This window comes from Aquila chrysaetos, chromosome 24 (genome assembly GCF_900496995.4).
Source record: "Aquila chrysaetos chrysaetos chromosome 24, bAquChr1.4, whole genome shotgun sequence".
Classification (NCBI taxonomy): Eukaryota; Metazoa; Chordata; class Aves; order Accipitriformes; family Accipitridae; genus Aquila; species Aquila chrysaetos.
Genome location: NC_044027.1, coordinates 9,971,827 through 9,991,218, shown reverse-complemented (window position 1 = coordinate 9,991,218; position 19,392 = coordinate 9,971,827). Strand labels below are relative to the sequence as shown.

The following is a 19,392-nucleotide window of genomic DNA, read 5'->3' as shown; positions in this document are numbered from 1 at the left end:
TCTTATACCCATTATCCTTACTTTTGGAAAGCAAATTGATGAACTGGAATACATGAACTCTCCCATGCAGCTTCTGCATTGCAGTAAGGGGACTTGCTACATCTGAAAGGGAGAGGGAGCAAATCCTGTTACTGCAATGCAGAAGGAAGGGAGATGGGAGTCCCAGAGGGTAGTGGCCACTGAGTTTCCACCAAGACCTGGAGACTTTCCAGCTGTCTGACCTGCAGAGCCCCAGATGAACAGGCAGCCAGTGATTTCCAGTCTCCCACTAGAAGCATGAAACTTCACAACCTTTCCAGGACTCTTAGGAAGAGCTCACAGACTTCACAAAGTGCAAGTCTCTCCTCTGCATTACAGGCGGCATGATCCAATAAGTCATTTACGTCAAGCTCCTGCCCAGCTCACGTGCACCAACAGGAAGCCAGGCTGGAAGTGAACCTGCGAGCACTTCATGTTCACAGTTTCTATCCCCCTGCAGAAAACCAGGGGTCCTGAAGGTTGCTCCCAACAGCAGCACCAAGCAAGGCAATACACTCTCCCAGCAATGCACATGGCCAGCATCACTCGCAGAGGATGTCATTCGGCTGTCAGAGCCATCGCATGACTTGGTGGCACTGATGCAGTTTCTACATGGGTAGTCCCGCCTCCCAGTAAGTCACCAGATGAGAACTGCCCACAGGTCAGCGTACACCACCCTGACAGCTCAGACCAAGCCCGAGCGCCCAGAGACCTGTTGGCTCACAGCATACTCAGACTTGCTGTGACCCCACCTGGGGCAGGGAGCAGCCTGCAAATCCCTCCTGCAGCTCCTGCCTGCAACAAGCTGCCCACAAGGGCTGGAAAAGACCGTTCCTGCCCTTCATAGTGATGACTTCCAAGACCAGCTACCCCAGACTGAAGTCATGCCCTGTTGCAGCTCACACAGACCGAGGGCATCGCGGCAGTGCTTGGCTCACAGCCAGGAGAGCCCAGACCTCAGCCCTGCACCGAGCAGGAAGCCAGGGAAATGCAGCGAGCTCTATTCTCCACTCCATAAAGCAGAGAGATGCTGCAGGCAGTTAGCAGTGGCTCTTGTTTTCAGACCTGCTCCTTCCAGCCCACACTGTCCTTCCCCCAAAGGGAGAGAAGCATCTTTATGCCAGCCCTGAGATCCTCCATGTACAGGGAATTTTCCAGCAGGCTGGACCAAGCACCCAGGTCCTACCCACAGGTGCAGATGCCACTGCATGCAGCTTCATTTGCTAGCACAGCTAATGAACAGCTGGCTGCTCACAGAGCCCCATCTTCCAGCTGAACACCTGCATTTCTTGTCCTTACTGCAAGTACAGAAGCTGTTTGGGCAGGTTGCTGGTGGAGGGGCTACAACAGGCAGCAGCACCCTCAGCCCTGCATCTGGCTGGGGACCCCCAATCCCGGCTGCAGGCACCCTCGGCAGCCCGGAGTGGGCATTTCACGAAGCCCGCTGGCACGGAAAGCAGAAGTGGTGTTGGAGTTCAGTGCCAGAGCTATTTTAGAGACATGGGTTAATAAAAATAAGATGAAGAAAAACAGATGATCCTTACCAAGACGGAAGACTCCTGTGAAAGCATGAGCACGATCCAGAGCGCCTGGCAGAGCAACGAGGCAGCAGAGACCGAAGGCAAGCTCGGGTCCTGCCTGCCTCCTGCTGCAGGCAGGAGGAGAGGCAGATATTTAGCAGTAACCCCACACTGAGTTGCTCCCCAGGCTCCTGCTTGCCTCTCCTGGTAGAAGCTCCTCTGGCACGAACACAGCGGAAGCTCCATGTCCAACTTGCCTGGGATTACAAAGCCATTTTGGTCTTTTGCCACGTGTCTGGTGCCTTTGGCAGGTGGAAAGTTGGCAAGTCGTGAGTAAAGCCCCCCTTACAGTGGGAAGGGAGGTGGCAACTACTTTTAAATTCTCCAGCTGGCAACTCTGCTCCTAAAGGCTGAGCTTCCATTTCCAAATGCTGACAAGTTTTGCTATAAAGGGGAAAATCTGCAACTTCCCTTGTCCCAGCCACCCCGTGAGCACAGGCAGGGCACAGTCTGATCTTGCGCCAACACCCAGGTACCTCTTGCGTGGAAAAGAGCAGCAAAAGCCACCTCAGCTCCCTTCAAGAGACACTTGCAGTGCTCACCCATCCCACACAGCCACCACGACAGCAGGACAGGGCAACGCGTGCCCCGCTAGCCACACACATGCCTTGGATAGATCCCCAGATCACTGCAGGTAAGATGCAGCATCGTACACAGCATGCAGAGCTGATCCACCTGCCCAGCTGCATCTGCTGTGCAACTCCAGCATCCAAGCAGCAAAGGGGACACAAAGCTCATGGGAAGCCACTCATTGCCCCTGTCCCCCCAGCCCTGAGAGCTTCAAGTAAAGATCCAAGACATTTAGTGCACTAATTTCGCTTGCAAGTTGACGGCAACAGAGATAGTCGTTGGCAGCAGGCAGAGATGAGATGGTTTCCTCTGACAGCCACCCCTACGTGCAGAAACCCAGGAGGAGCAGCCCTTTCTGAAAGCTCCTTTCCGAGCTGCTCCTGAACCAGAAGCTTTGCCAAAGCAAGCTGCAGACTCTGCACAGGCGAGAGTAGGTCAGCAGGATTTCAGCATTGCTCAAGGGGTCTCCGACAGCCCCACGCAGCAAGCTGCAATGCTCCTGAGCGGCTTGCAAACACACTGCAAGGGAAAAGGGCTATGCAAGCCACTGCAGCCGCACCAAGCCATTACCTCCCCGTTCCCAGCAGTCCGAACAAAGGCCACAGTGTGCTCGGCCACAAAAAAGCTTTTCCTGAAGTTTACGTGCAGCTAAAAATACCTTGAGAAAGTCATTAGGCAGCAGAGGCAGCTGGATTAGCAGGGTTCTGCTGTGGGGCCATACCTGCAGCAGCCTTTCCTTCTAGTGGGAGCTGAGCCAGCAGAGATCAGCTGCCCCCGCACAGCCTTTGGAAACATCCTCCCTAATAATTCCTGGAGGGAAAGGAGCTGCTGCCCCAGACAGCCTGGAAAAAAACCAAACCCAGACAGCAGGAGCAGCAACAACATGCGAACAGTGCAGAAGAGCCATCTTACAGTGCAAAGCGGAGAGTGACCTTGGAGATTTCCCTGAATCCAGTTGAAATTTGTCTAGAAGCAAATGGACTCTCCCCTTCACAGCTCAGCCTCTCCCCTCTGCTCCACACTGGGATGGGGGGTTGTTCACTTGTACCAGCCGATGGGGAGGAGGCCTGGGAGGACTCATCAAGTGCAAAAAGAAAACACCTTGATCCAGAGGGCTGATGTGGAATCCTCTGCCAGGTCCCTGGGGAGGTAACCTGGTGACACAGCCAGGCCCAGGTGGGGCTCCCCTGTGTGATCAGAGCCTGCAGAGCATCACCAGCAACAGGGAGCACAGTCCCGAGCCCAGCCCTGCATGACACAACAGACCTTGGTGCTGCAGCACCGTCCCACAGCACTCGGGGCATCTGTGGTCACACTGAAGTGCAGCGGAGGGACAGAAATCAATGGGTTTTCCCCAGGGTTATATGGGGTTCCCATGCAAAGCTTGAGCCGACCATGCCCCTGAGCCCTCCCAGCCACTGGATGCACCGTCCTCTCCCCACAGACAGCTCTGCTTTGATCCACAAAGGTTTCCCCACGCTCACTGCAAACCAGCATGCGGCTGCACAACCGCATGGGAAAACATGACACCACCGTAACTGCATGTGGGTGAAATGACCACATGTCTGTATTTACACTGTTAAACAAATGATCCAAGTGGAGCTTACTCTGCCACAGCTCAGGTGCTGAAAGGGTTTGGACTCTTCTGAGCAGTGCAGCTTCCCTGGCCGGTGCTGCCGGACCCCTGCCCAGGCGGAGCCAGCAGCCAGAGGAAGTCACCAGTCCTTCAAAGCCATCATCCCTCTGAGACTGAGGGGAAGCTGCCTGCCCACACCCTGCCCTGCCTGCAGCCAGCTGAGGGCTGCGAAAGGTCCTCCGGCAGCCTCTGCTACAGCACGAGAGCAGGGCAGGGCTGGGGTTCAGGAGGAACCAGCCACACACGAACAAGGACGCTGAGCCCTACCTGCTGCATGCTGCCTGGGCTTCCCAGGGCTGTTCTGCAGCTTTCTCAGTCAGTGGCCCATGCAAACAGGCCAGTCTCACAGTACCGGTGGGGCCAGATCTGCCTGGGCTGCACATTCAAACCAATGCCACCGCAGGAACATCTGCCGACCGCCTCCTCCCAGGTTGGCTCCTCCAGCCCCAGTGTCTCCATCCCGGGGGAGCTGGAAGCCACAGGCGGTCACAGCCATCTCTCCACCAGGCTGACCGCCACCACAACAAAGCCAGGACCTCCAGGTTGGTGCCAGTGGGGGAAGGCATTGGAGAAAAGCCAGAAGAGGGTTGGGAGATGCCTTGGTCACTGAGGCACAAACACGACAGACTCAGCCAAGCCTTATTACTCACCTCTGTGAAATCTCACGCTCTGGTGCGTTGGGAGAGACAGCCCAGACGTCTGAGCACACAGCAGGCTGCAGGGCCAGGCAACCGCAGTGTGCAGTAAAACACACCTCTGCCTTGCCAGGCTTTATCCATGGCTAGACTAGGGCGAAGAATATGAATATTCTGTGTATGGCTCCCTCCATCCCCCAAAGAGGAGGATGCTATTTGCTCCGTAGCCACAACGAGGAGCCTGGAAGGTGTCCCTGCACCCCAGATGCAGGAGCTGGGGAGCGGCCGAAACGGGGCTCCTGCCCCAACCTCAGGCTCTCCCAGCCAGTACCTGCCAAGCAGATGGCAGTGGCTCTGCTCCCTCCTGCTGCACACACAGATGCTAGAGTGGGAACAAGCTGCGCCTTTGGAGTACACATATTTTTTGGTTCTTCTAGTAGAGGAACAGCAGGCCGGGCCATATGGCAGTTTCTCTCTGGCTACTTAGCGAGTGATGCATTAACCGTGCTGGCCAAATCATGTAGTACAGAAAAGTACCTGGTGCCTGCTGGTTCCCCTGCCATTGCTTGTAGCAATATAGTCTTCCTGCTGCCTAAAATCAGCCCTCCCTCTCCCCCGGGGAAGGCGAGCTCCTCCAAAGGTGCTGAGTTAGACTGATACCAGTGCTGCTGATGCCGCTTGGGTAGTCTCCTCTCGAGGCTCTCCAGGCAGAGAGCAGGAAAGCAGCAGGTTCGTGTTTTGCACTTTCAGGTAGAGAAACAGGCAGCCCTGCCTCTGTGCTGTGTTACAGGATACCAATTCCCCAGCTACTGAGAGAACTGTCACTCTCACTGCAGTCCTGACAGCCAGCACCCTGCTCACCCCTGCCTTCCTCTGTCTCTCCTCGTCCACCTTTGCAGCCCAGAAAATGGAATATTAGATGTAAGCAAGAAGGTCAGAGCTCTTCTAGCTCGCAGGAGGCTGTATGAGAGATGTCAGGTGGGAAGCATTAATTTTGTCAGTGCCAGGGCACTCCAGGCAATGCCGGGCCACTGCAGCTTGAGGACTCCCAACTCAGTCTCTGGTGGATTAAGCTAATACATGGGATTACAAACTGCAGCAAATGAGGGTAAACGCACACATTTGCTCATGCCATCCCTGCAGCAGACACAGGTGCCTCAGAGGGAGTAGCCAACAGCCAGAGGAGCCACCTGCCAGCATGCACAGACAGACCTGCCGGGGAACAACTTGGCATTTAGCTCAGCTTAGTTTTGCTCAAACGAGAACTCTCCTGCTACCAAGCAGCACTTCAGCCAAGCAGAGCTGCCGTACAGTAGCAAAGGAGCACAGTCCCCAGCAGGCTCCAAGCTCCCCTTCAAAGCAGCAACTCACTCACGCCAGATTTGCATGCATGCAAACACAGCAGGAACAACTTCCAGTGCTCTGATATGGTTAATGCTGCCAAGATAAACCTTTCTGTAACACAGAAGGTATAGAGAGAGGAAGAAAACACACCAGAAAGCCCAGCACTGAGGCTAGGGCTCCACCACTCACAAATCTCTGTGTCAGCAGTTTTCAGTGCCATTTTCAATGAATTAGCAGGATCTGGTGGTATGGCAATGCTGCAAAAAAACTCTGAGGATTAACAGTGATCTATTGAGGCAAGAAATTGGGAAGTGCTGAGGAAGCTGCTGTGACCCAAGGCAATTGCAGCTCCTTCCATGTGGTTTTCCTGGGCTGAACCTGCAGTTACGGCTCCTGAACCCAGCAGCACAGTGTGGCCAGGAGCCGTCACCAGCACATCCTCAATGGCTCACTGCTGCCCACAGGCACCCTCCTGCTCTCACCTGGCCAGGGGCTGTCCAGGAGCATCACCTGCTGCTTCGCTACCTCCTGCTTGCACAGTGATTCCTGAGCACAGAACAAGAGACCTAAGTCTCTCAATGCCTGCTTAGTCAGGTCACTAAGCTTTTTAAATTCAGTTGGAAGACAAGATCATCATCCTGTGCCAACTGTTGGCCGTGAAGGTGTTGTGCCAGGCCGGCAGAGAACCACCCCAGGGAAGAGGTGATGCACAGCTGCCCCTTTTTAGCACTTTGTGCAAGAAATCTGCCAGCAGAGGAAGCACGTGGAGCAGCCAGGAATTCCCCGCAGCGTCTTCTAGATAACTAACAAGCTGCCAAAAGTAAGGTCAGCTGGAAATTACAGCCAGCTCCCTACATGGGTTCAGCTCAGGTACAAGTAGGATTTAAAGGGAATGAAAAAACCAAAAGTCTACCTTTGCAGGCACAAACCATCCGCAGGGCAAGAGCTGTGTGTGCAGAGATACAGGGTGTTCAAAGAAAACAGCCCCATGTGGGTACAGGCACACAATGGACCTGCTCCTCTCTGGCTGAATAAGGCCAGAACTGCAGCAGGGGAGGGGGAGAGAGCAGGAGGCCTCCACAGAGCTGAATTGCTCCATTATATTGGATCAAGAGAAGCATCTCTCTGTCTGAGAGCAGCCGGTACAAGCAGTGCTATTTTGTACTCACTGCAACTGGTATACTTGATCTTCTGCACTGTGGACACCTAGAGAAACCCAACAACCCCCCACTTGCAAGGTTCCTCCCAGCCCTATTGCATTTCTTTGCAAAAAGAGAAGCCAAGAAAAAACACCACCAGGAAGCAAGTGTCCAAGTCAAACCCAGGCCAAGTGGGAAAAGCAAATCCTGCCTTGGCCTCCCGTCTGGGAGGCAAATAATGAACCTCCCCCAAGAGCCACATGTGGGCTGAGCAAACTCCCCGGCACTGCACTGTATCCTCCAGCAAACAGAGCAGCAAGAGGCTCCAGACCAGCTGGTACACTCAGCACTTTACAGCAGGTTTTATGTAAAAAGCCTGAGTTCATTAAACCGCTGGCCTGTGTGTTATTGCCAAGGCTACAGCACCGACCCTGCGCAATCCCCCAGCTCCCCCAGCAGCTCACAGGTGCCTGCTGCCTCCAGCTTGCTGCTCGGCCTTGGCCAGTCCCAGCGAGAGGCTTTCCCAGAGCACGGACACTGCACTGCTCGAGCGGGGACAAGCACTGCACCAGCACAGACACAAGCAGGGTCCTCTGCAGCAAAAACACCAGTCACCAACCTGCAGATGCTCCAGCAGCAAGGCTGAGCCCTCCACACCCTGGATGCTGCTCTGAGGCAGGGCAAGAAGGGAAATTAAGGATGAGGCCAAGTGCCTTCAATAAGTGCCTTACATTGCAAAGCAGGTACCTAGGTTATCTCAGGACCTGCCTCTTTTCTCATACAACATACACCCTTAAAAAAAAAAAAGCATGTAATACAAGCAACAGCTGATGCTACAAAGGACAAGCTGCCCCCTCACTTAGTTCAATGCAAAGGTGTGAGGGCGGAGAAGTGCAGAGTTGCTCTTAGATGCTTAAAGGGCAATCCAAGCGCCAGTAGTTTTACAAACCTCCCCTTCCCCCCATGTACCCTCAAAGAGCACAGCTCGCTGTTTTTCAAAGTTACTGCTCAGGATGTGGGAAGGGAGAGAGCGAGGTGGGTTGTTTTTCAGGCTGAGCCTGCCTCCCCACACCATCCCCCAGGTGCCAGCACTGCCACCACCCCGCTGGAGCACAAGCCGCTCACCAGGGCCAAGATGGAGACACACTGGCTGTGCGGCCTTGGGGACACCTGGGATCCCCCCTCAACCCGAGCTGACGCTATAGGGCTGGATGAGCCCTCTGCAAGAGCGCTAGGGATGATGCCAGCGGGGAGCCTGGCATCACCCTCTCCTCTGGCCCAGTCCCAGGGCACAGCCTGGCTGCTGCCTCCCCCCAGTACCGCAGGGACACGCTGCTCTCCCTTGCTTTGGTTTTTTTAACACACAGGTTCAAAAAGGAGAGGTAACAGCATTGCTGTAAGGGGAGGGGAACACAGGAACAGAAGAGTCCTCCGCAGCAGAAGCAAATTCCCCCCCTTCCTCCATTCATTTTCCATTTGTGCTGCTAGAAGGTGACATCCCCCTTTGTGGGTAAGATGCTCTTCCAGCACTGCAGAAAGGCAGCTCCCCCACCTGAACCACGGGGCCTCCCATGGTCCCTACCCTCCCTCCTGCTGTTTGCTTTTCAGGGTGTGAGAAGGAAGGGTGGGCACAGCCAGCCCTCACCTGAAGCAATAGGCATGTATGCACCTTTACATACATGGCAGGACCGTCCCATACGCCACTGCAGTATTTGTCTGCAGCCGCAGTAACCTTTGCTCACGGCGCTCGCTGCTTTTTGCCAGCAGCTATCCAACACTGGCCAGGGAAGGAGTCTTGCACCGGCAGTGCAGGCTGGCCCCGTGCTCCTTTGGGGGTCGCTCAGAACACTTCGACTCCCTTAATTCACCTGCACCCTGGGCTCCTGCCATCCATCACCCATCGGAGAGCATGGCCCAGCTCAACGCCCTGCGTCCCAAGAGCGCAAGACTGCCTCAGTTTCCCCTCCCAGTCAGGTGTCAGACCTAGAGGGAGGCACCCCAGGGAGCACCCACGAGCACTGTGTGCGGCTCCCCAGAGGCAGCTGCACCTCAAACCGCTTTTCTGCCGGACACCGGAGCAGCCCGTCCCTGCTGAACACTCTTGGCTAGAGCTGCAGGGAAAGGGACAGCTCTGCTTTGAGCAGAGCTGGCACCAAGGGTCCATCTATCTGAAGCTCCTTCACGGTCTGTTCAGGAAAGGCCGTGGCAGCTGAGAGCTGTTCCTGGAGAGCCTAAAAACACCGTGGCTGAGTCTGCACCAAGGCCCTGCCCTGCCGCTCATGTCCAAAAGGCCACTGCACAACTCCCCTAGCAAACTGCAGCCGCTGCCTTGCTGCAGGGCTGTGCCATGCCAGGACGCCGCCCTGCCAGCGGCCCCATCAAAGGAGGCAGACAGACAGACAGGCAAAGACAGGCACGCGTGGGGGCAGAGTCACAGAGAAGCAGCCTGGCTTCTCTGCTGCTCTGCCAGCCCGGACATGCATCACTGTCACAGCAAAGGCTGCGAGAGCAGACAGCTATCTCGCTTCCCCGCGCCGAAGGCTGGAGCGGTGCCAGCCCCCAGGGCTTTTGTTTCCATATCCGCACGGGCCAGCACAGCAATTGCAAGGGACAGTTTCAAAGCTGTCTCTGGTGGAGGACTCGGGTCTAAAGGCAGCATCGATACTGCCCTCTCCCACCCACGTTCCATCGCTTGCTCCCCTGCATCCTTGGGGCACAGGAAGAAGGGCATGGGACAAACACGGCAAGTCCAGGATGATAACTCCTCAGCTCGTACCAGTCACATAAAGCGCAAATGCCCCACAGGTGCTGCCCTTGGCTGCGATCTCACACACAGGGACTGCCTGCCCTCTCCGTATCTGCTTCGCTGCAGCTGGGAGCCGGAGGCTGAGAGCTCCCAGCAGTTGTGTCCACTTTGACACAAAAAGCAGAATAGCACAGGTCAGTGACTGTAACGACCTGGCACGCTGCTCCAGACTGACTGCTGGTAGCTGGGACCAGGCTTTTCCCCGTAATTGCACTGTAGCTTTGCAAGACAGGACAGTAACGACACTACAACAGAACTCAGCTTTCGAGCGCAGGACTCTACAGTCCTACAGGACAGATTTTCCCTTCAGTTCACTACGTCTCTGACAAGTTATGCACTACCATTTCTCACCTCACTTGCCTGGAGCTGCAGTAGCTCTGGAAGACGTCAGCTGGCCTGTTTTGTCCCGATCACACCGCAGGCACGCAGCTGGGCACCTGCCAGCTCCACCACTGGCTCCATCACAGAGCGAGCAGCCCAGCCCTGCCGCCCCTGCCTCGGACACCCACTCAAGTCTCAGGCTGGCAGAGTTTGCAATACCAGCAGTTGACAGATAGCAGCACTGCGCTGAGCAAGATACAAGAGTCTGGGTCCCAGAAAATGAAGTGCCAAAAGACTAGGGCTTTCCATGAACAGTTTAAGAGCTGGGAAACCAAATTTTGGGTTTCTTTGGAATTCAGGCCTTCAAAGGAGACACATCAGAGCCATGAAAGCGTGCAGTCATCAATGCATTTTACTCCCATCCTTCCCAGTCCACACTGGTCCTAGTTGTCAAGGGGATGGCTCCCAAGGGCAATCTCACAAGAGCTGACTGCCGAAGCGGCTATCAAAATCTCCCAGGGGCCGCAAAACCAATGAACAGCACACCCACCTCTTTCCACTCCTATCTCCTGGTTGGCTTTTGCTACTGGTCAGCTTCACTAGGACAGACCGACCACAATATCACAGCTCTCCCTTGAATCATTAAATATTAGAAACAAAAGTTGGAAGGTGCATTTTTCAGTGCAGTTGCAGGTTTAAACCTCTCCAGAAGTCCACAATCATTCGCAGCCTCCAGCTCCCAACTCATCTAAGCTCAATGGCCTGCAGCACCTTATAAAGCCACTGGGATTTTGCCACCCCAACATTCACAGCTGGGCTTGCTGGCTGTGCTCAGCGTTGCATCCAAAATCAGGCAGGAACATTTCTCGTTGCCCTCCCAGGCAGTTTACCTCCAACTGCAGCCCCTGGGCTATGAGCCAAGCCAAGAGGCAAGACAGCCAGCTGTCTCCCTTCTCTGGGACCTGAGAGCAAGCAGCACTCTTGCCAGTTGCTGTGAGGATGAGGTCAGTCTCCCCTCAATGCTAAAAGCTCTGCTTGAAAAATTGCTGAGCTAGCAGAAACTGCCACTTCAGTTTTACCCATTTCCTGTTATTAGCTAAAACAGCATCAGAGGGCTGAGCTCCTGCTACCCTGGGCTTTTGCCACATTACAGTTACTGCTACAGCCACTGCCTTCAGCAGGTGAATACTGGCACATCTTGATTTCAACAGGAGCCAGGGCACAGCATGAATTATTTGTGGTAAGGCTGACCTATTTAACAGCAGAAAGACAGCATTCATTCGAGCCCAGATTCCCCAGAGGCTGCTGGTGTCACTTTACTCTGCAGTATAATACAAACCCGTCGCTATCTCTAGGCATCTTGGCTTGCAGGGGGTGTGGTGGTAACTGTCCTAGGCTGTGCCTGCCAGGCTCTCAACATTTCTCTTGGAGGACGAGTGACACCTCCACATCCCTTTCAGTGCAAACTACTCCCAGCCTGCAACTGGCTTCTGTTGACCAGCTTTGATCAGCGTTTTGTGACCACCATAGACAACACACATAGGAAGTGGAGCAGAGTGAACCCACAGGGCCTTGAAACAGCAGAGAAGTCGCTGCTGGCAGCTCTGTTTCAGGAGCTTGGATGCAAGCAGTGTTTGCAGGGTGGCTGCCAAGTTCTGGAGCTATTCAGGATGCCTCTCTGCGCAGCTCCTTCTAAGCTCTTGTAGTCTCTAATATTGGCTCCCATCCTCTGTGCACAGGCCAAGGCAGCCTGTGAAGGGGTTTTTCACATCGAGAAGATGCTGAAGTCTTGGTGATACATTTCTGTGGACCATCTCAGAATCACAGATCTCCACCATGCCTTTGTGGACCTTACCTTTGTCTGCCAGAGACAGCGTGCTGTTAAAATATTGCTCCTCCACGGTCCATGCTGTATCATTGATCTTGTTAGACACCCCACAGGATCCAATGCAGCTCACTTTGATGGCTGTTGAGAGAAAGTACACACGTAAGCACTGGGAGAAAGCAAAACCTCAGGTTCAGACTTGCTTCAGGTACTGTATATGGACTTGTGCAGGAGCAGTGCCTGATGAAAACACACACAGGGTGGAAAAATGCAACAAAGGAATCGGGTCACGCTTTCATTTCAGAAGCATGTTTTCCCCTTACTCTCAGCGCTATTGCACACTCCCTGCTACCCCAGTGCTACTCCCCAGATGTTATCACACTTGAAGTCCTCAAGCTGGCCTCCTTGCATTGTGAAAGCCCCTAACAGCAGGGATTTCAGCTCCCTGAGATGTAACCTTCTCTCTAGTTTTCTCCCAAATGAAGAAATATCCCCTCCCAATATGTGCATCAACCTTGCCACTCAGGCTGACAGCAGAGGCCTTTGTGGCAACGATGCTCTCCGATACACTCAGGCGTTCCTGTCCAGACAGGGATGAATGGCAGAGGGCTCTGCTGCCTCTCATCCCATAAGGAGCCAGGCATCCCGCCAAGCATCCATCCCACCATCCCTGGGAGGAGAGAGATGTTTGGCACAAGCCTGTTAGCCAGCTAAACAAGGTGTATAGCCCTGTCTGCAGGAGCAGCAGAGAGCTGGACCCCACAGTGCAGCCTGAACAAGCTCAGCTGCTGCTTGAGTTTACAGCCCATCCACCCTCACAGGACATCCCCAGTCCCTGGAAGCCTGCTCCCGTGTCCTGGCGTCCATCTCTACTTCCAAGGATTGCAGCAGAAGCACTTTGCCCTACATCAGGACCTCTGACCACGTTGATAAGCACGTTGCTTCTCAGCAGCCAGACACCACTTCAAGTGAGTGGCTTCCTCTTCCTGTTAGAGACACAGAGCTCACAGTAAAGCCACACAGCAAGGTCTGGAAGCATCTGAGATGCCATCTGACCCTCCCAAAGCAAGGAGAGTAATTTGAGCTATGTTTGTGCCTTACCTTGGGAAAGTCACCCCAGAGCTCACCCTGTAGCATGGCTTTCAGAAGAGCTATGTGGCTTTCAGAAGAGCTACCCACAAGACATTTTCAGTTAGTCTTGGCCAATTCACAGCAGGTTGAAATCAAGCTCCAATGTCGACACTGGACCACTGACACAGACAAACACAACAGTATGGCCTTGTTACACAGCAGGAGATGATCTGCGGCACTACCCCCACACAGGGAGGATACAGGCAGACCTATCACAGCACAAACTGGGCCTTCAGGCTACCCCAACCTGAACATCTCCTGTCCTGATTCTCACCAGATTTTGCAACAGCTTTAATGGATCCCACAGAACTCCCTCACCAGATTTGCCAGGTGAATAGTTCTGCTGGCAAGAAGGTGGCAGGAACTACCAGACAGACTCCTTTCCCATTTCACCCATCTGCTCCCCTGTATTCAAGCTGCATCTCACAGGAAGCATTTACCTGGGAGGCGGGTGGCCAATTTGCATTGGCTTAAGAGCTCTCCCCCTCCCCACTCCACAAGCCTTCTCAGCCATGCTAATCTCGCCACCTCTACCCACCTACCCAAACACTGAGGGGTGCAGGCGATGCTGCTTGCAACCACCTCAAAGAGCTCTTCAGAGCACCTGCCTGGCGAGTGTGACCTTGTCCTCCACACTGACTCAAGACAGGGTGGAAAGAAACCCAAATCCAGCCCCCTCTGCAAGGGGAATGCATAGTTCTTACCCCAGTCCCCTTACCGGTGCTTTGCTACGTGCATTCACATAGAAGGGGCTCCTCAGGACTTAAAGTCTCTAATCCCACAACGAAGAACAGCCTCCCCCCATCAGATCTCCTGCTATACCTTCAAAGCCTGATCATGACTTTGAGCACCAGAGCCTGTTACAGTCGAAGTGCTGTTTTATACTCAAGGGCGAAGGATAAGCAGCTCCAGATGACAACTCTCATTAACCAAGCATCAATACAGCAGCAAGGCTGACACATCAGCTTGCTTGTTTGTGTCTGTGATGTGCATCGGCACTTCCAAGGCAGGGAAGAACAGGAGAGCATGGCCCAAAACAGGAGCTGCCCACACCATGGCACACAGCACACATGGTCTGAGCAGACACAGGTCCCATCCCGAAGCAAACCATCACACCGAACCCCCTGCACACCCCCAGGTGACATCCAATCCTCTCTCTTCCCAGATGGCAGAGCCAAAACCACATAGGGCTTTTAGCATTAGAAGGAGCAGGGAGCGGTTTTAGCAGGGTGGCACCCTGCCTACCCACACGTTGGTACCAGCTCTCAGGCTCCCACCTCAGACATACTGCCACTTCCCTGGGCTCATGACGAGCCTGTCCTGCTCCGAGTTAGCCCAAATAACTTGGATGGCTCAAGTCAAATCAAGCCCAGACTCAACCACTCTACTCCCACATTTTCACATGGAAGATACAAGCAAGAAAAGCCCAACCAAGGACTGGAGAACATTCACATCCTTCAGGAGCAACAGCCCCTGAACAGGCTCCCCCTCAGCCTCCCTTCGCCACAGAAGTTTACAGATCACCACCATCTGTTGCAATGCCCAGATAAGGGGATGACGGTCTTTAATTCAAGCCTGCTTGCTGCATTGCGGTGCTGAGGCACTCCTGTTCCTGGGAGGCAGGTGGGTGGGCATGTTCAAGCACATACACGTCATGGCCCATCTCCCTTCCCACGGCAGACAGAGACTCAGGAACCAAAGGCAGTGGGTTTGCAGCCTGATACTCAGAGCCAACCCTTGGCTGGTGGTCCCTGCTGCAATGATGGACCCCCCTATAACCCACCATTAAGGCTAAAGTCAGACCATGTCTAAAAGTCTCACTGCAACTAGCTAACGAGTTCTCCATCGCAGGCACAGGAGCTGTCAGCTCCAAGACTTCTCAATTAACGAACATCCCAAACTGGTGTGGTCACAGCCAGCCTGTGCCTGCAGAGGAGGGACGGTTCCTGGAGGGAGAGCTCCAGGGCTCTCAGGGGTCCCAGTCCTGCACCCCCACCCAGGGCAGCCCTCTCCAGCCACGTTCCTGGCCATCACCCACCCTGGAGCTGCCATTCCAGGTGCCTGAGGGCAACCAAAGGGGCAGAAAGCAACATTTTAAGCTGAAAAGCTTGAAGGCAATGTCACAGCAATGGAGAAACTCTCCCCTTTTCCTCTACGCTCTCCAAAGCCCCCAGTGTACTGTTACCAGGCACACCAAGTCACTGGATGTAGGACAAGCCTCAGAGCAGTTCAGGTGGCAGAGGATTTGTTATGGAGCATCTTCTCCAACCTACTCCAGAAACATGAGCTTCCCCCCGCCTCACTGGGGGAGAAACAGGACGGATGACAGCTCTGAGCAGATGCATTGCCCTGTGGCTGGGAGCAGGGCTGTGGCTAAATATGGGGATTGCATGTCCCAGCTCATCCCCCCGGCTCTTGGAGGAGCCAGCAGTCCCCAGGCCCCCACAGCGTGGGCAATGCTGGGGGCAGTGGGTCCAGGGCAGCCAGAGGACCCCCCCCTCCCATTTCACCCCCACAGCCACATCCCCACAGGGCTCTCATTCCCCTCAGGTTATCCAAGAGGTTTGAGGCACACAGTGCAACAGGTCAAACCATTTATCTTATTCCTAACCAGGTTTTGGACCAGCTAACCATGAAATCAGCCTCTCCACGAGCATCCCATGGGCAGAGGAAGATACTGGGGACTTGCCCAGCTGTCGTGTACAGGCTCCAGCCCACAAGCAGGAGGAGGTACACGGGGCAGCTGACAGGCACAACTTGGGCACGTGGTGCTGGGGGCAGCTGCAAGCTAAAAACGGTGTCGGCGGGACAGGTCTGGCAAACTGGCACCATCAGAGCTGCTGCAACTAGAGCCACCTGAGGTGCAAAGCTTGTCAGCCTGACTGTCAGGAAGCGAAATGCGCAGTCTGAGCCTTTCCAAGGCCTCCCTTCCAGGCGATCTCTGTGACAAGCTGCAGATACAGCAAATAAGAAAAGTTTTTACATCAGAACAGGCCAGTTTCAGTTATTAGAAACCCATTAAAAATGCTTCTGGAATCCAGTGCTACCAGTGGCCCCAGTTACCATGCTCCTGCTCCCTGTTTACCCAGGCTGCTTTGAATACAGAAAAAAAAAAAAAAGTCAAAAAACCTGCAAGGGAAGTGGAAGGGGGAGGCAAAGAGCAAGCAGACGAGAAGTGAATTACAAAGCCATGCAAAAGACAAGGGCCCTTCACCCCTGCAGTCCCCTGGGGATTCAGGGAAGCAGGCAGCTTCGCATCCAGCCAGACACATCTTTAGCAATGCACTACAGCATGCGCCAAATGCTGGAAATAAAAGGAGACAGCTCAGCCATATCCATCTCTGCACAAAGTAAAAATAGAGATGCCAGGAGCTGGGCACGTCTGCCTTCTTCCAAGGTGATTTAAGGAGAGCAGCCGTAGACTTCAAATTACTTTTTCTGGTGACCCAGTGAGCTGCCTTCCTTGGGTGAGCTGGCATTGCACCTTGGGCAAAAGGAAAGCAGAGGACACGCATCCCCCTTTCCCCTGCCAGCAGCAGGTTGTATGCACACATCCCCACTTCCAAAATCCAGTCATGTACTGAGCAGAGTCACCAGCCACCCTGCGCTTTGCAGCAGGGCCAGCCCCAGTCCCAAGTGTCCCCCTCCAGCTTCAAGACCCATCTATGTCACAAACCTGCTACAACAGGTACAGGCAACAGACAGCGGTGGAGGGAAGGAGATGTTGACAGCTTGGTTGGTTTAGGTTTTCTAGGGTGGGGAGGGGAAGCAGCAAAAAGCTACAACAGTCTGGGGTGGCGGCTGTTGCATTTGGCAGCAGCTTACACAAGACAAACAGACTGTCCTGTCGTTCACCTTCCTCGACAAGGACAGCCGAAGGGCTGGCGACCAAGGTCTGAAACGGCACTTACGAATAGCCCTGGGTTTTTGCCAGCTGAAGCCTACTCAAGTCAGCACATGGGCTCGGCGATGTCTGTTGGACCCAGAGGCTCCAGCCATCCCTGCTGCAGGGAACGGGGTGCCCAGCCCTGTGAGCATGGGATGAGACGGATGGCAAAGCCACCCTGTGCGTCTGCAGTGACGGCATGCAGCACAAGGGACCAGGGCGCACATTCGTAATGGGCTTAGAGGGTACCTGGGGACTGAGTTACCCTTTGGAAAACTTGTGCACACCTAGATCCAGAAAACAGGGGAGCAGAGGGGGAGAAAGTGCTGTGGGACATGAGCGAGTCTGCATCAGAAAAGTCTTCGTTTCATGGAAACCAACCACGGGAAGCCAGAGCCCCCTTTCCTCATGCCTCTCCATCACAGCCGCAGCAGGCAGCTATCACCACGTTTTAATTAGATTCCCTCAAACTGCCATCTGTACGCCCAGAGCTACAGGGACGAAGAGCATCCCATGAGCTGGGAATGAGCCACCTTCCCCCCTACCTGGCCCCGCATGCCCCAGGGGCCAGAAACGGCCCTGGGAGAAGGGCGAGATGGGTCGCCCTGAGCCCTGACCACTCCCCGACCGATTGCAGTGGGGACCTGCCCTCGACAGACTGATGGGCTGTCGCAGCAGCAGGAGGAGACCACCTCACCACACAGCACCACAGCTTCACCTTGGCGTGAAACCTCGGGGTTCAACAACGATCACAAGTTTTGATACGCTCTGAGATCTTCTGGACCTGTAAAGCCCCTGCCCTGGATCTGGATGAAGATGATGGGTTTGGAGTTACCCACACTGCCCACAAAGTGGGACCAGATGGTGCTGGGAAAATGGAAAGCCTGGGAGACAGCAAGACCCACAGATCGAGCAAGTTACTCTCAACCAGTTTGTAGAGATGGGGTAATTGCTAGAAAAGCTCCATGAAAACTGGACACTTAGGAAGCTAAGACCCCAAAGAGGGGCAGGATGAGGCCTTTGTACTGATGGCCTTTACACAGAAACGCACCAGTACAACCTCAGACACAAAGGGCTCATGTCCTCTAAGCAGGAAGGCTGGAAGCTCACAAGATATGCTACCCCCTCAGCATCCAGCCCTCATGCATGAATATACTGAGACACTACTAATTAAACCAACAGCTCCTAATTAATTGTCAGGTGTCCCCATCCTTCTGGGTCCATCCTGTCAGTTCTTGAGACACAGTCTCAGGCATTTCACAAGCCAGTGAGGAAAGAGTAGAGCTTACACCAAATGCTGGAGGCAGTGGCAGGTTTGGCACACAGTTAAGGATTGTCTGGGGAGGTTTTTATCTTCTTCCTTCCCAAGAGCCCAGCACAGGGGCAGGAAGGGGATTCGGCCTCTAATGTGGAAGGAGAGGAATTGTCTAGAAGAGTAGTTCATGCTTTCCATCTCAACTCAAACCCAAGCCCGTAGCCAGGCTCCAGGAGATGCCTTGTCTGGAGCTGACACACGTCGAGCAGCATCTCCCATGCCACCAGCAGCCTCCAGCACACGGAGGACTTGGCTGCTGCTGCCCACGACCCAAGGGGACACCCCACCTTCCGCAGCCTGCCAGCCCATCACACAAGTCACACCCAATACAGCTCTCTGCTCAGAGGCTGTGGACAGGCTCCCAGTGAAATATTAAGATGTCGCTACAGTTTGACCCATCTTTGTCCCTGTGCTGCTGCCTGCAGGCAGTGGTCCTGCCACATACAAGCCCAGCTGGGGCTCAGGACCACCCTGCAGCCCCCTCTGCAGTGGCACAAGCTTTAGCATCATTTAGCCTCCAGGAGCAAGATCTGCTGCTCAGCCATTCCTTCCCCAGGTTGGCACTTGCCCTCTGCACCCTTCAAGAGGCTGGACCAGCCAAATCACTCACAGCGGTGGAAGGGACGGTCCCTCCCTTCCTGGCCCTGACCTTTCAGAGGGTTGATTTCCAGGACAGCAGAGCCAGCCCTGCAAGCCCAAGCTCAGCAAAAACCATCCGAAGGGCCAGAAGTGCCTGTTCTCCCTGGCTGTAGCAACAGGGCTGTATTTGCCTGCTGTCAGACTAAGGCAGGAGGATCCAGCTGGGTCTCCCACACAACTTGCAGGAAGCCCAGACCCACCCAATACAGCCCCGCGCTGCGGGAAGGCCAGATGAGCTCCTCAATGCAGCCTGTAAAAACTCCACCTGTAGCAACAACAGGGGAGTGACAGCTCTGGTACATGGGCAAAGTGACCCACAGCCATTATTATGGCTACACACAAGTTATTTTAGCCAAGAGTCCAACCCAGCGTGAGGAGGGTCACATCCATGCAAGTAGTATCAATACACAGAGGATGTCCTCATTCTAGCAAACACAGAAGTCTCCAAAGTGAGACTAGGCAGGTGTGTGCCTGTAGAAAAGCAGAGTAGCAAACCTTCTCCGAGTCCTTTCCCAGGCAGATCAATCCTCTCCCCTCTGCAAGCACT

The 19,392-nt window shown here is 54.4% G+C and overlaps 1 protein-coding gene across 1 annotated transcript in view; it reads right to left on the bottom strand.

Moving 5' to 3' along the window:
* Positions 1-19,392, bottom strand: part of ARRDC1 (arrestin domain containing 1) — a 40,820-nt gene that overhangs the window by 10,287 nt on the left and 11,141 nt on the right. Inside the window, exon 2 of the mRNA XM_030000605.2 lies at positions 11,905-12,015. Coding sequence (XP_029856465.1) covers positions 11,905-12,015 — 111 coding nt within the window. The remainder of the gene's footprint in view (positions 1-11,904; positions 12,016-19,392) is intronic.